At 35.3% G+C, this 15,831-nt stretch overlaps 1 protein-coding gene across 2 annotated transcripts in view; it reads left to right on the plus strand.

The window, feature by feature from the left end:
• Nucleotides 1–276: 276 nt before the first annotated feature.
• stmA (Protein EFR3 homolog stmA) overlaps nt 277–15,831 on the plus strand; it is a 227,380-nt gene continuing 211,825 nt past the window's right edge. Inside the window, exon 1 of one of the 2 annotated variants that reach the window (XM_090371261.1) lies at nt 277–404. In XM_090371261.1, coding sequence (XP_090227387.1) covers nt 398–404 — 7 coding nt within the window. In that variant the 5' untranslated portion in view covers nt 277–397. The remainder of the gene's footprint in view (nt 405–15,831) is intronic. The other variant, XM_090371260.1, reaches the window with a different exon arrangement.

Here is a 15,831-nt window from a genome sequence, read left to right on the forward strand (position 1 = left end):
AAAAAAAAAGAAAAAAAAATATCGGTTGCCTTAATATAATAGTTTCAGTTTTTGAGTAACCATGCCTAAACCAACTCCTTCAGGAATTAATACTTTTAAAAAAAGTTTTTCTTACCTGTTCATACATATACATTTATGCATTCTTAAACTGCTGCGGGGACAACGCCTATGTCGACTATCGCGACATTCGTGGAAAAATTATACAGCTTGTAAAGTGTCAGCTTCTCTGAGCGGTTGTTATAAAATGTTATTGGTTATTGAGTGTTGTGATAGCTTTCAGTTATATAATTACACGGCTCTTATTTATTAAAGAAACTACTACCTAATTCAGATTTATGTCCTGCATATTCTGAATTTTTTTTATTTTATTGTTGACGAAGCTTTGGATTAAAGACCGATGTCCGGTGAGTTATCGTGATCTACACGATTATTTATTTATTTATTATATATATATTTTTTCTTATCTCTCTCTCTCTCTCCCTGAAGTATACGGATATTACTCTAGAAAAATGGTTATATGTTTTTTTGTTTATTTTCTTCCATGTCTATAAGAAAAAGTAGAACTGTGTGTATCGGAATAATGTTAAGTGTGAGGAAAGCAAGTGAATAGGACTTAGAAAGAAAGTAATAAATAAATATTAATTGCCAATAAAAAAAAAATTAACCCCAGGGGCTCACATCTGGTGAGTATGGGCTTGGCCCATCCAGGCCCCTGAGCTGGCTATCATCATTCTTCTCTTTCTTGGTGATTCCCTTCTCTCACTCAGAATTTTTTTTGTAAAAGCCTGCATCATATGGCTGATAATAATAATAATAGATAATAATAGAGGTAGTGCAATAATTCTATATAGACAAGCTAGGAGGTTTGCATGTTGGTGAGATTAGTATTGGCAAGTGAGGTATGAAAGCAAGCTTATAAAGTATCAACAACAAGAAAAAAAAAAAAACTTCCCACATCTAAAGGAGAAATTGGACAAATATGTGCACCAATGATGCACTTGCACTGATAGAACAACAACCATGTTTTTTAAATATTACTACCTAAAGTTTCTTAGATCAACTTTTTTTTTAATTTATAGAATTTGCAGGTTTTCACATTACCATCATTATTTCATATAATGATACACATTACAAATAAATAGCAAAGATACATCTCCTTTGGAAGAAGTTCTGTTTGTTTGTAGTCTGAGGAAACCCCTAGTAATATGGAAGTACAATGTGAGATTTATTTATTTTATAACAGACTTTGCTTTCCTGATAATGTACATCAGTGATGTTTTTGCATTAATTGTACCACTATAAAAACAGAATATAATAAAGCTACCAAAAAATAATATAACAATTTAAAAGACATTTCTTGCTAAATCCTTAGAGTATGAAGGAGTTTGCTTATGCATGGGTTAATGCACATATATCATTTCTGCTGCCAAGGTAGTTTTAATTATATCAGATGTGATATAATTAAAACTACCTTGTGAAGAATTATGAGAATTATTATGAGAATTATATCTCATATTGATATAATTAAAATGATGCATTAAAACTACCTTGGAAGTAGAAATGATGTGTGTGCATTAACCCATGCATAAGCAAACTTCATCATACTCTTAAGGCATTAGCCAAGAAATGCCTTTTACATTAAACCAAAAAAGCCTTGAAACAGTGCCCTCTGGGTAGTGGTGGTGGTATCCACCAAGAATAAATAACAATAGTCTACTTCATAGGTGAAGTGTTACTTAATCAAGGTAGTGCAATACCATGGCAACTCATGAAGATTTTCACAATATGAGATATAATTAAAACGATGCATTAAAACTATACCTTGGTAGTAGAAATGATATGTGTTTTTTAATGCATGCATAAGTAAACACCTTCAGTATAACAATTGATATATGAATTTAACAAATCATATATCACATTTGTTTCTTAAACAGTAATTCCTTTTATTATTATATTAAACCAGTGCAATTTCCAACAAAATTCTGATGATGTTCGGCTAATTTTGACCCTGTTCATTGAGATGGAGATCTTGCAAATTTTTAATAGAGAAAAGAGGACTCAATACTTTGAAAGTATTTAGAGCTTTCTCAATTGAACCCTATTCACCTGAGCATTTTATCAGCTTAGAGCACAAAGACAAAATAGTCAAAAAAAAAAAAAAAAAAAAAAAAGTGGCAATTATATTGATCCCCATTCGTTAACTGATTAATAAAAACTCAACATTAGATACTTTTGAGAAAATAAAGCCATTATTGATTACAAAGCTGGGTGTATATACAAGTGGATAGGTAATTTATGATGAGTAAGAGTATGATTCATACGAGTGACTAATGGAAATAACCTCTTGCTAACAGGGTTGGGATTGTGGTAGAAAAGCTTATAAAGATGACGTTAGCTTTGAGCTTATATTTGCAAGGGAAACATTTTTTAACTACAGTTATTTAGATGAAGTTGTGATTCATATTTTATTCTATCCAAATGAATATCTTATTCCATAATTTAAAGGCCTATTTCAAGATTATAGGATTATTGTAGATTGATATCACATTTGGAATTTTGTGATGTTTAGTCTTTATTGCTACTATCCACTTGCAGTATGGACTCCAGCAGTTCCTTGGCTGACTAAATTCAATGCCTATGTCAGTGGTAAGAAATAATTTATTAATTATGCTGTTTGATGATGTTTGCAACTTTTGCCTCTTTGCATATCATATTTTAATTAAAATACTCATACAACATAAAAATTCTTCTGGTAAATGAATGATAGCATTGTTAAAAGGATTGATAAGGTTATTGATTGTCTTATGATATTAGCTTTAACCAGCACAAACATCAATATGCTAGTGAACAAAATAGTGTTCTTTATGGTGCCTCCGTAGCCAGGAGCAGCAGTGCATAGCACACGTTTCTTGATTAGACCAGGATTCGAGCCTGTGACCACCAAATATGGAGGATGCGGAAAGGTCAGGGAATGACCACTGCATATCCCCGGAGCAATATGGTCTTAGTTGCTAATGCTCCTAAAAACCAAATAACAAACAAACAGTGTTCTTTATTGTGGTCACAAATAATCTTATACAAAGGTTTTTTTATATAATTAAAGTTCATAAATTATGAAAATTTTCATGAGTTGTTAGTCATGTTTCTATATAAGTCAGCATGCTAAAATATTTGGTATTAAAAATAAATTTCTATTAATGTTACGTTGATATGTGTGGTGTGCACACTAATGCAGTTTGCCTTATCAGTATTGGTGTGCCCCCACAGAGGTAATAGCATAGTCCTCATATCTGCTTGTGTATTCACATTGTTTTCTATAATAATTATTGTATTATAAGAATATCAGTGATATATCACCATATTTTTCCATTGTAGTAAAAAAAAAACTACAGAAGTAGTGTAAATGACATTGATTTAATTGTATCTCATATTGTGACTACTTTCGCAACAAGTTACCATGTATTGCACTACCTTAAATAAGTAATGCTTCACCAGGAGAAGACTATTGTTACTTATTCTTGGGAGATACCACCACTCACCCAGCTTGTTGGCCTATCATCAGTGGGTGGGTGGGTGGGTAGGTAGGTAGGTACCCCGGTGTTGTAGTCATGCCAACCCAGTTGTGAAGTATAACTCCACAATAGGCACCTCCATAGCCAGGTGGGCAGGAGCAGCAGTGCATAGCACATGCTTCTTGATTAGACTGGGGTTCGAGCCTGTGACCACCAAATACAGAGGATGCGGAAAGGTCAGGGAATGACTACCACATATCCCCAGAGCAATATGGCCTTAGTTGCTAATGCTCCTAAAAACCAAATAACATAACTCCACAATATGAGAGATGTCATTTGTTGTGCATAGTAATAATACTAAAAAGAATAAATGCACACGATGTAATAAGCTACGGATTGGTAATTCACTATAAGAATATCAGTGATATATTACCAATATTTTTCCATAGTAGTAAAAACCTACAGAAGTAGTGTAAGTGGCATCGATTTAATATTATCTCATATTGTGACCTACCCTCCCACCGACGATTGACCAGCAAGCCTTGAAACAGTGCCGTGTGGGTGATGGTATCCCCCAGAGAATAAGTGGCAATAGTCTTCATATATATATATATATATATATATATAATATGAGCAATTAATAAAAATCTTAAGCAATATTGTCCAGATTGGATTAATGCCATCTATTGTAGATAGATGGCATTAATCCGATGCCAATTTTGGTGCCTTGATATACGGGTATATATATATATATATTTTTTTTAACGGGCAGCCAGCCGGTATACATATTTCTTTATATTTATATGGTATCATTATTATATTTTCGGACACCACATAATAAAATTCTAACATAATATACCATTAAACAGCACGTACCTTATGTACTTAGACTATAATTAAATATTATATATATATATATATGATATACACACCCCACGGATAACACATTTAATTTTATTAATTTAAAAAATATCGCCCCATCTTTTCCCATTTTATTTATTTTAATAAACACCATGTCAATTATTACCATTTATTTCTAACATTTTTTAGCATGGTTAGATATCATATTGTATCTGCTTCCCACAATAATACAACAAGCTCTAAATTACAGTCAACACCTGCCCATGCTCAGGAATGCAAAGAATGTGACATTGCCTACGGCAAGGTTAACTATCAAGGCACAGTCAAAACCTGATACGACTGCGCAATAAACAGTACCACACACACATAAAATCTAAACTTTGGTGGGAAATTGAATATTTTCAGACTGATCGCCACAGGACATGGAGGTAATATACTATGATATTTCAATCTGTTACGTACCCGTAGGGCTTTGAATCTCCTACCACAGTTTGCTGTAATATACGTAAACCACCCTGTTTATTTAAAATTAAGTACTTATATAATAATAAGTACATTTATTCAATAAAAATACTCTTATAATTCCAAATTATCCACCAAGTAATTAATCCAGCAAAACTGGTATAGAGATTACAGAAACGGGTATGTATAATACATTCCTCTATTATGGCTATATGTCTGCTCAAAGTCCCTGAGGAGTAGCAGAGATATGGCTATGTGGAAGAATGTTAATTTTCATTAATTTTCACTAACTTTTGCCAAATGCTCCATCTTTCTTTAAAATTTCATTAATTTTTGTTGTTTTTTATATGTATTTTATATGTAAGGCTATCCATACCAGGTTTAAATATAACTAGCGAGTTGGTTGGGATCGCTACAAACCAGATGCTTTCAAGTAGTACAACAATTTAAAACAAAAATTCACAAACAAGTTAAATATATATTATATATATATATATATTTATAGAGAGAGAGAGAGAGAAAGTGAAAAAAAAAAGTGAGAGCTAGACAGTGATAGAAGGTAACAACAACGAAAAAAAAAAGTATAATAAGACATTGCCAAGCCAGAGCTCAGATAAATAATTACAAAATTAACAAAATAAGGATTTTGCACACAACTTACAAATCCGGCCTTTTGTCAGGCATCAATGGCCAGGATTGCAAGCACAATAACAACCCACATGTCTTCATTTCTCATGTAAACCCCAAGTCAAAGGGTAAAATTTTATTTTTTTGTGACCAAAAATAAAATTTTATTTTTGTTTCAATCAATTTTATCTTTGATCAATTTTATTTTTGATCACAAAAAAATAAAATTTTTTTGTGATCAAAATAAATTTTTTTTTACAAGGATTAGAAAGGGAAATACTGTATTTTGAAAAGCTTGTGAACTTTACAGTTGACACCATGAAGACAAGAAATTAAAAACTGGAATCAACAACAGAAATTTCTAGAAATGTGTCTTATAGACATATAAGAATAAATATATTTCTTATAAACATATAAGAATAAATATGTTTCTTGCATTAGCATTAGTTGAGGCATACAATGCAAGAAAGCAAGCTTATAGAGCATCAGTCAAAAAAAAAAAAAAAAAAAACTTCACATTTCACCCATTCAGTCACTCAATGTTTATCTAATTCAGCCTTAAATTAAGCTATCACCTTCCACAATAACAGATGGAAGTCTGTTCCAGCAATTAACTACCCGCTGGCTAAAGACAAACTTCCGCACATCTATTCTATAACTGCGTTTCCTCAATTTGAATCCATGCCCCTTCAGGTTCTTAATCTCAACAAGTGGAAGTATCCCATCATCATTGAGCCTGTGCAAACCATTCAAGGCCTTGTACACCTCAATCAGATCACTTCACATGTGCCTAGTCTCCAGATGCTGCAACTGACTGGTAAGAGAACCCCTTTGTTCCTCTCACCAATCTTGTTGCCCTTCTCTGTGCTCATTCTAGCAACTCTACATCTTTCCTAAAATGAAGCCTCCAGACATGTACGCAGTACTCAAGGTGTGGCCTGACCATTGCCTTATGCAAAGGTATAATCACCTCGTCTCTGCTAGCAAAATTCCTATATGTCATTGACGAAACTCCATGACCTGCTCTGGCAGCCCGGCTGCACTGCTCAAAGAACTTCATATCCGACTGCACAATTACCCCCCAAAGTCTTTTTCATTCTCCACCTCCCTGAGTGTAGTACCACACAGTGGTACATTTCTCTTGGGTTACTGCTACCCATATACAGTATTTGCATTTATCAATATTAAACTTCAGTTGCCACTTCTCAGCCCATCTACCTAACTTTTCTAGATCCTGTTGCTGTAGCATATTGTCTTTACTATCATTAACAACCCTGCCAACCTGTGTATCATCTGCAGACTTGGACATTAAGCCTGATATACCTTCATCGATATCATTAATATTGATAAACAACAATGGGCCCAACACCGAACCCTGGGATATTCCACTAAAAACGTTAGTCCACGTAGAGCAGTGTGTGCATTGATTATGACTCTCTGCCATATCCCACTCAACCATCCCTTTATCCATTGCAGCAACTTGCCCTTAATGCCATACCGCTACAATTTGTACAACAGTCTTCCATACGCAACAGTGTAAAAAATTTTCATGAAATCCAAGTATGTGATATCAGAATTATTTTTTGCATCCAGTTCCTTTACGACCACATCGTAGTATCCAATCAGATTGGTCAGCCAAGACTTCCCCTTAATAAACCCATGCTGTGTCTGAACTATTACTGCAGCCTTGTATAGGTGATCCTGCATCACTTCTCTAACCAGTGACTCCATTATTTTCCTTGGAACAGAAGTCAAACTAAGAGATCTGTAATTACTCATGTCACCCTTTGAACCCCCTTTGTGAATTGGGGATACATTTGCACATCTCCAGTCCATGGGGACCTCCCCTGAATCTTACGATGCTCTCATAATTTTGGCCTAGGGTTTTCTTACTTCCCTCACTGCCTCCTTCAATATAACTGGATAGATTCCATCTGCCCCAGGTACCTTCTTTATGTTTAATTTCAACAATTTCTCCTCCACTTAGGTGTCTGTTATTAGAAAATCATTTAGCTCTATGTTAGAGTTTAGTAAACTTCTGCCCTCTCCTTCCTTACAGAATTCCTCATGAGTGAATGTAGATGCAAAATACTCATTCAATTTGTCAGCTATCTGAGCAGGATCATCAAAAGTTGAACCACCACATCAAGTGGACCAATCTGATTCATCCCCTTCCTTCTAGAGTTTACATAAGTAAAGACGTCTGTTGTTTTTCTTTGCAACCTTTGCCAAGGATTTCTCATAATCAGCCTTCGCTTGCCTAATCTCCTTTGTGATTTGATTATTACATTCTAGCTTATGTCTGCCGTAAGCTTCTGTGTCACCTGCTAATTTATATGCATTCCATGCATTTTTCTTCTCTGCCACTAGCCTCATTAGTTCATCTGGCATCCATTTAGTCCTAAATCTTGAACAGTATTTCTTAGTTTGAACAAAAAGCCTAGTAGCTTCCAAGATTACTTCCTTGAATGCTTCCCATTAAAATTTGCTGATGGTAATATTAACAGTTGGTCCCACTGTATAGAACTTAAAATATCTCTGAGACCACTTAGTCACCTTTACGAAAGCAGAAACCCTTCCCTGTAGTTACATCTTTAAGTAAATCCCATATCAGTACACTGTGATCACTGCCATATAGTGATTCCTTTATCTGTAAATTCTTACTGCATGAATAATCAATGCTGATAATCAGATCAAGAGTGTTACTTCCTTTTGTTGCCCCTCTAACATGTTGCTATAGAAAACAATCATCCAATAGTACGTTTCTTATAAAAAATTTCTTATGTTTTCTTATAAAAGAAACATATCAAACTTAGTCTAATCCAGTTATATATTTAGGGAACAATAAAATTTTATTCTCATTTTAATCCCAGGGGCTCACATCTGGTGAGTATGGGCTTAGCACACCCAGGGTCCTGAGCTGGATATCATCATTCTTCTCTTTTTTTGGTGACTCTCTCTCTCTCTCAGGGTATTCAAATTTTTTTTTGGCTGGTGCAACATAAGCCTCAGGCTTCCTTGCACCATATGGCTAATAATAATAATAATTTATGCTTATTCTTTTTACCGTTTCACTAGTGGTTTACATCAGAAATAAAGACACATTGCTATTTTGCTTGCAATCCTGGCTGCTGACACCTGAAGAGAGATTGGTTTTTTTTAAGTTGTGCGGCAACATCCATATTTTGTCAGTTTTGTACATTTTTTTGTTAACTTCTATCCCGTTCTATCTCTCTGGCTTCCTCACTTTTTTTTTTTTTTTTTTCACTTTATTTTCCGTGCTCTGCATAGGTTCGTTTGCTGCCTTTCACTGCACTAGACTAACTCTTTTTTGTTGCCTTGTTATTCTGTTCAACATTATATACATATACACTTCCATTTCTTCTTCTAGTCATTTCAATAAAAATATTTAACAGGCTCAGGGTCTGTAACAATTGTCAAATTTTATAAATGCTTAGAACATGGCCATTTCTGAATATATAGTGTTTCATTCAGAACCTAAAAACAATAAAATATTTATATAAACATTTGTCTAATTCTGAAAACTCCACAGTCATGTTTTTTTTAATGACTGTGGAGTTTTCAGTAGTAAAAAATAAAAATATAAATAATACGTTATAAATAATAAGCAGAAACATACATGTTTGCTTATTCTTATTTTTAATTTTTTATTATTTTTGAAAATTTTCAAAGATCTTTTCCTCTGGTGAATTCACTATAAAAACAAAATATTGTTAGTGGTTGTTAAAAATAATCATAAAATTTCAAACCTTACTGCAGTTTTATTATGACACTTTAGAAGTGTGATTATTTTGTTTTGACAATCAGTAATAATATAAGTTTGTCCTCTGTAGCAGCTTGGTGTAATACCTCATTGCCCGCCACTCATCTGCAGAGTTCTGCTTTCAAGTCCCATTGAATAGAGGAATTTCTGAATGCTTCCAGTCAGGGCTGAGTTACACAGTTTCAGGTTAAGAGATCAGAGTTTTCCTCATAACTCATTCTGAAAGTTTTTCAGCCTTCACAACATACAAATTAAGTGGTGGACACATATATGTTGGTAAAGACAAGGCAGACAGAGGCACAGTGGACAAATGGGAACCACAATACTAATCTGTTAATCAATCAGGGTATTTTGCAGTCAAGCCGCAAACCATGTGTAACGATGAGAATCAAGAACTAAAAATAAGATTTATGAAAGAAATACCTAATATTAATATTCATAAAATATTAGTAGTGGCAAATGATACAAGAAAAACAAGCTTATATAGCATCAGCAAAAAAAAAATAAAAAAAAATCAATTTCATTACAGTAGTTCATTTTAACAAATTTTTACAAACACAACTTTCCAACCATTTATAATGTAGGACATGAATATCTTACCTTAATTTTTTTGTTTTTTTAAGAATCTCCCTAATTGTTATCATTGTGAATATATAATTTCATGTTCATAGCTGGATATTTTTCTAAAATCATTTGAAATTCATTTATGCCAACATTCAAATTCAGTTCATCCCAAAATGGGTTATAGACATAAATGAATAAAAAAAAAAAAAGAAGTTTCTCTTGCTTGTTTACAGTAATTATTTAGTCCTGTTGGGAAACTGGAGTACAGAAGATTTAAGTTAAAAAAAAAAAAAAAAAAAAAAAATGGCACATGCAGTGGATGGCTTCCCTGACTTGGAAAATTTAAGTGAAATCGAAGCCAATAGCGTAATACCCATTTGATTGTAGCTATTTGAGTGGCTACGTGAGATAGAGAGAGTGTGTCTTAAATGTTAATTGATGGTGCTATCAAAAACTTTATTTAATAAAAATAATTAAGTGAAAAAATTTAACAGATTCAGAGACTCTAATAATTGTCTTGGTGTGTGTGTGTGCGAAGTGCTGATAAAAGGCAGATATTGTTGGGATATGAGAGACATGGTGTCACACATATAATCAGTGCGGAATTGGAATTTGGGGAGTACAATGTGTACAGAAAAGATAGACTAGACAGGATAGTAAGGAAGAAGGGGTTATGTTGTTAGTTAAGAAACAAAATCTAACAAAGTGTATCAAGTTAACATGGGTGGACAGTGCAATGTTGAGTCAGTTTGGTGTGACATAAACACTGGGAAAGGGAAAATGAGAGTAAATGTGTTATAGGCTTAATGACTCTGATGAGTACAAGAAACGATTGTGCATTAGCATTAGTAGAGGAATATGATGCAAGAAAGCAAGCTTATGCAGCATCAGCCAAAAAAAAAAAAAAAACCGCCCCATTTCACCCCTCCGTTCATTCCAAATACCTGTCCAGCACAGCCTTAAATTTATTTAGGCTATCAACTTCCACAACAAAGGATGGAAGTCTGTTCCACCAACCAACTACCCGTGCAGAGAAATAGAGCGGGCTAGTAAATCAGAATATCTTGTAATGGGGATATTAACTTTCCAGATATTGACTGGAACTTGTGGTTGGTCACTCACACACTAGCAAGGCTTTTGTGGATTTCTTGGAGGATTGTTTTCTGCAGTAACATGTTCGAGGGGCAACCATAGGGGGTAATGCTCTTGATCTGATTATCAGCAGTGATGACTCATGCATTAGGAATTTGTAGATAAAGGAACCACTAGGTGACAGTGATCACAGTTTACTGCTGTGGAATTTACTTAAAGATATAACTACAGAGAAGGGCAACAAGATTGGTGAGGGGAATGAAGGGATCCTCTTACCAAGAGAGGCTTAAGTTCTGCAAATTGCAGTGGCTGGAGACTAGGCACCTGCGCGGTGATCTGATTGAGGTGTATAAGGCCTTGAATGGGTTGAGCACGCTGAATTCTGATGGGATCCTTCCACTTGTTCAGATTACGAACCTAAGGGGGCATAAATTCAAATTAAGAAAAGACAGATGTAGAATAGATGTGCGGAAATTTGCCTTTAGCCAGCGGGTGGTTAATTGCTGGAACAAACTTCCATCTGTCGTTGTGGAAGTTGATAGGTTGAATAAATTTAAGGAGGAACTGGACAGGCATTTGGAGGGAATGGTGTGGTTTTTTTTTTTTTTTTTTTTTTTTTTTATCATTCTGCACCTGGGGCAGATGGAATCTATCCATCTGACCCAGTTATATTGAAGGAGGTAGCGAGGGAAGTAAGCAAACCATTAGCCATAATTATGAGAGCAACCTTATATTCAGTGGAGAGATCCCCATGAACTGGAGATGTGCAAATGTATCCCCAATTCACAAAGGGGGTTCAAAGGGTGATGCAAATAATTATAGACCTGTTAGTCTATAATTATAGATAGTTTAACTTCTGTTCTGCAGAAAATAATGGAGTTACTGGTTAAAGAAGTGATGTCGATCACCTATACAAGACTGCAGTAATAGTTCAGACACAGCATGCCTTTGTTAAAGGGAAGTCTTGTCTGTCGAATCTGTTTGGATACTATGATGTGGTCACAAAGGAACTGGATGCAAAAAATAATTTTGATATCATATACTTGGATTTCAGGAGAGCTTTTGATACTGTTTGCACATGGAAGACTGCTATACAAGTTGGAGTGGTATGGCATTACGGGCAAGTTTCTGCAATGGATAAAGGGGGTGGTTGAGTGGTAATAAATGGACACTGCTATACATGGACTAATGTTATTAGTGGAGTCCCTCAGGGTTTGATGCTGGGCCCATTGTTGTTTTGTGTATTTTATTAATGATATCGATTGAAGGTATATCAGGCTTAATGTCCAAGTTTGCAGATGATACAAAGGTTGGCAGGGTTGTTAATGATAGTAAAGATGGTATGCTACTGCAACAGGATCTATAAAATTTAGGTAGATGGGCTAAGAAATGGCAACTGAAGTTTAATATTTACAAATGCAAAGCACTGGATATGGGTAGCAGTAACCCAAGAGAAACTACCAACTGTGCAGTACTACACTCAGGGAGGTGGAGAATGAAAAAGACTTTGGGAGGTAATTGTGCAATTGGATATGAAGTTCTCTGAACAGTACAGCCGGCTGCCAGAGCAGGTCGTGGAGTTTTTCAATGATATATAGGAATTTTGCTAGCAGAGACAAGGAGATGATTATCCCTTTGTATAAGGTGATGATGAGGCCACGTCTTGAGTACTGTATACAGGTCTGGAGGTTTCATTTTAGGAAGGATGTAGAGTTGCTAGAATGAGTACAGAGAAGGGAAACAAGATTGATGAGAGAAACAAAGGGGTTCTCTTACCAGGAGAGGCTTAATTCTGTCAATTGCAGCATCTGGAGACTCGGCACCTGCGAACTTAGCTGATTGAGGTGTACAAGGTCTTGAATGGTTTGAGCAGGTTCAATGCTGATGGGATACTTTCACTTGCTGAAATTGAGAACCTGAGGGGGCGTAGATTCAAATTGTGGAAAGACAGTTGTAGAATAGATGTGTGGAACTTTTCCTTTAGTCAGCGGGTAGTTGATTGCTGGAACAGACTTCCATCTGTTGTTGTGGAAGTTGATAGCTTAAATAAATTTAATGCTGAACTAGACAAACATTTGGACCAGATGGGTGAAATGGGAAGTTTTTGTTTTTTTGGCTGTTGCTCTATAAGCTTGCTTTCTTGCATCATATGCCTCAACTAATGCTAATGCTAATATATATATTAAATGGAATTTAAGGTCAAAGTTACGGTTGATATAAAAATAAAAAACAAAAAATAAATAAGCAAAGTGTGGCAAATGCACCAAAATGTGCAAATCAGCAGTAAAAGATGCAAAAGTATATAAACATGTAAGAATAGATAAGTCTGATAAAGTTTGCATACTTAGAGGTGAAAATTGCACAAAGTGCCAAGGACTAGAAGGGTAAGGATAGTAGAAAAAAGTAATGTAGATTTGAAAAAGGCAAAAGAATGTTAATACTGTATTCTAAACGATATGATGAATTAAGAAAGTTATGGGCTGAATTGGAAAGCCAATTTGGAGGTGAAGGAACTGTAAAGTAAAATTATTAATATCAAATGATTAAACAAAATAAAGTAAAATTAAATAAAGATGGTAAAGCCATCACATATGGGTGGACAAATTTAGTTATAGGTCGAATACAGGGAAGGCAAAAATGCAAAGTCTGATGTCAGCAGAAGTAAATATTGATACATGGTTAGGTATTTCATCAAAGTATGGCAAACGTTGCCATACTTTGATGAAATTTTCCTGATACATGGTTAGATGTAGGCCCCCTGATGAAATACCCAACCATGTATCAATATTTACTTCTGCTGACATCAGACTTTGCATTTTTTGCCTTCCTGTATTCGACCTATAACGAAATTTGCCCACCCATATCTGATGACAGCTTTACCACTTTTCATTATAACTTTTGGGATATTAACATTCTTTTGCTTTTTTCAAATCTACATTACTCCTTTTTTTCTACTATCCTTACCCTTCTAGTCCTTGGCACTTTGTGCAATTTTCACCTCCATTTATGCAAACTTTATCAGTTATCTATTCTTACATGTTTTTATATATATATATATATACAGTATATGTATTTGCTGCTTTTTTTTTTTTTTTTTTTCATATTTTATTGTGTGGGATCTGTTGAACTACATATTCCAGGTTCTCTATTTTGGTTTGGTTTGTCAGATTGGTGAGTTGTGTAAGTGATATTTCACATATTTAATATACTGTGAATTTACAAGATCTGTTTAGTTCATAACTGAGCCTTTTTAACAAGATATATATTTTTTTAAATTATTTTTTAAATTTTTTGGTCAATATCCATTGGCCAAAAAATTTATGCATAAACATGCATGCATACACATTCTTATATTTTATGCATAAACAAACATTTGTTTATGCATAAAATATAAGATAGTATCATTGAAAGAGTGACAGTCCTTAAGGTAAGTTTAAAAGTACACCAATCCATATAGGATGTGAGTTTAATTATTAAGTTTATAAGCTATGTATATTACTTGCCTGTGTACCATCTGTTCATCCACACCAATTAAGCTATTATTCTGTTCATCCCACACTATTATAAAATGCCCTAAAGAAAACATTTCAAGCTATTTCAACCATCATCCAAAATGTAACTAGGCAACTGAAACTCTACCCAAAAGAGCAGTATATTAGAGATACTAAATGGCAGCACTTCTGGATTTGTGTTCCATCTGGTAGAGACATTGAACTTTTAAATTTGATTAACTCTGTTTTGCCTCAAGTTTTGTCCTGAACCTTTTTGATCATACCCTATGCCAGAGGATCCCAACCTTTCTCGGTTCACAGCACCCTTACTGTCCCAGTAATTTTTTCACGGCACCCCTAGGCCAAAAGAAATACCTAACACAGTGGTTTTCAACCTTTTAATATATACCTATATAATAATTTTATTCTTTATACAGGGTGTCTCAAAAATATTGGTACAAACATTTAGGGAAGGTAGATAACAGCTAAAGGAATGCGAATCGCATAGAAACCCGTAACCGGAAACGTCACGGGAAAGTAGTAGCAGAGGCACAAGAAGCAGAAATGACACAAGACAGTAATTAGGGGCAAACATTTATCTGACATAATATTAACAATGGAGTACGAGATGGATGCATTTCATGATGTTACAACGGATGCTTGAAGGTTCCACCACGAGACGCGATGCATGCGCGACACCGATGCAGCATGGATTGGCGGACACGGTCGAACACACCTGGAGTTTCTTTGACAGTAGCAGCAGCGCAGACGAGTCTCACCACGAGATCCATTTCCGTCTCCACAGGCGATTCATACACGATAGATATGAGGGCCCCCACAGAAAGAAATCAAAGCTCGATAAATCAGGTGAGCGTGGGGGCCAGGCAATGGGCCCACCATGGCCAATCCAGCGACGCCCAAAATGCCTGTTCAAATGGTCACGAACACACCTTCCATAATGGGCAGGTGCCCCGTCATGTTGAAACCAAATGTTGTGTCTCACATTTGCTGGAACTTCGTCAAGTAACCCTGGTAGAACTTGTTCAAGAAAGATCCAATATTTAGCGGAGTTCATGCGGGATGGTAACGGGTATGGGCCGACTAAGCAGTCACCGACCATACCTGCCCACACATTTATTGCGAAGCGATGTTGTGCTGCATGGGGGCACACACCGTTGGGTTGTCGTGAGCCCAAGCATGAGCATTGTGCTGATTGAATAAGCCTTCCCGAGTGAAATAAGCCTCATCCATGAAAAAAACATAGGCTGGAAAATTCAAGTCTTTAACACTTTCTTGGAGAAACCACTGCGCAAAAGCCACATGTGCAGGGTGATCTTGGGGGAGCAGTAACTGAATCCTTTGTAGATGAAAGGGGTGTAAGGAATCGTCGTGCCAGACACGCTATACACTTCAACGAGACACTCCTAATGCAGAGGCA

The sequence above is a fragment of the Mastigoproctus giganteus genome, chromosome 4, assembly GCF_048544385.1.
Source record: "Mastigoproctus giganteus isolate SK-2022 chromosome 4, ASM4854438v1, whole genome shotgun sequence".
NCBI lineage: Eukaryota > Metazoa > Arthropoda > Arachnida > Uropygi > Thelyphonidae > Mastigoproctus > Mastigoproctus giganteus.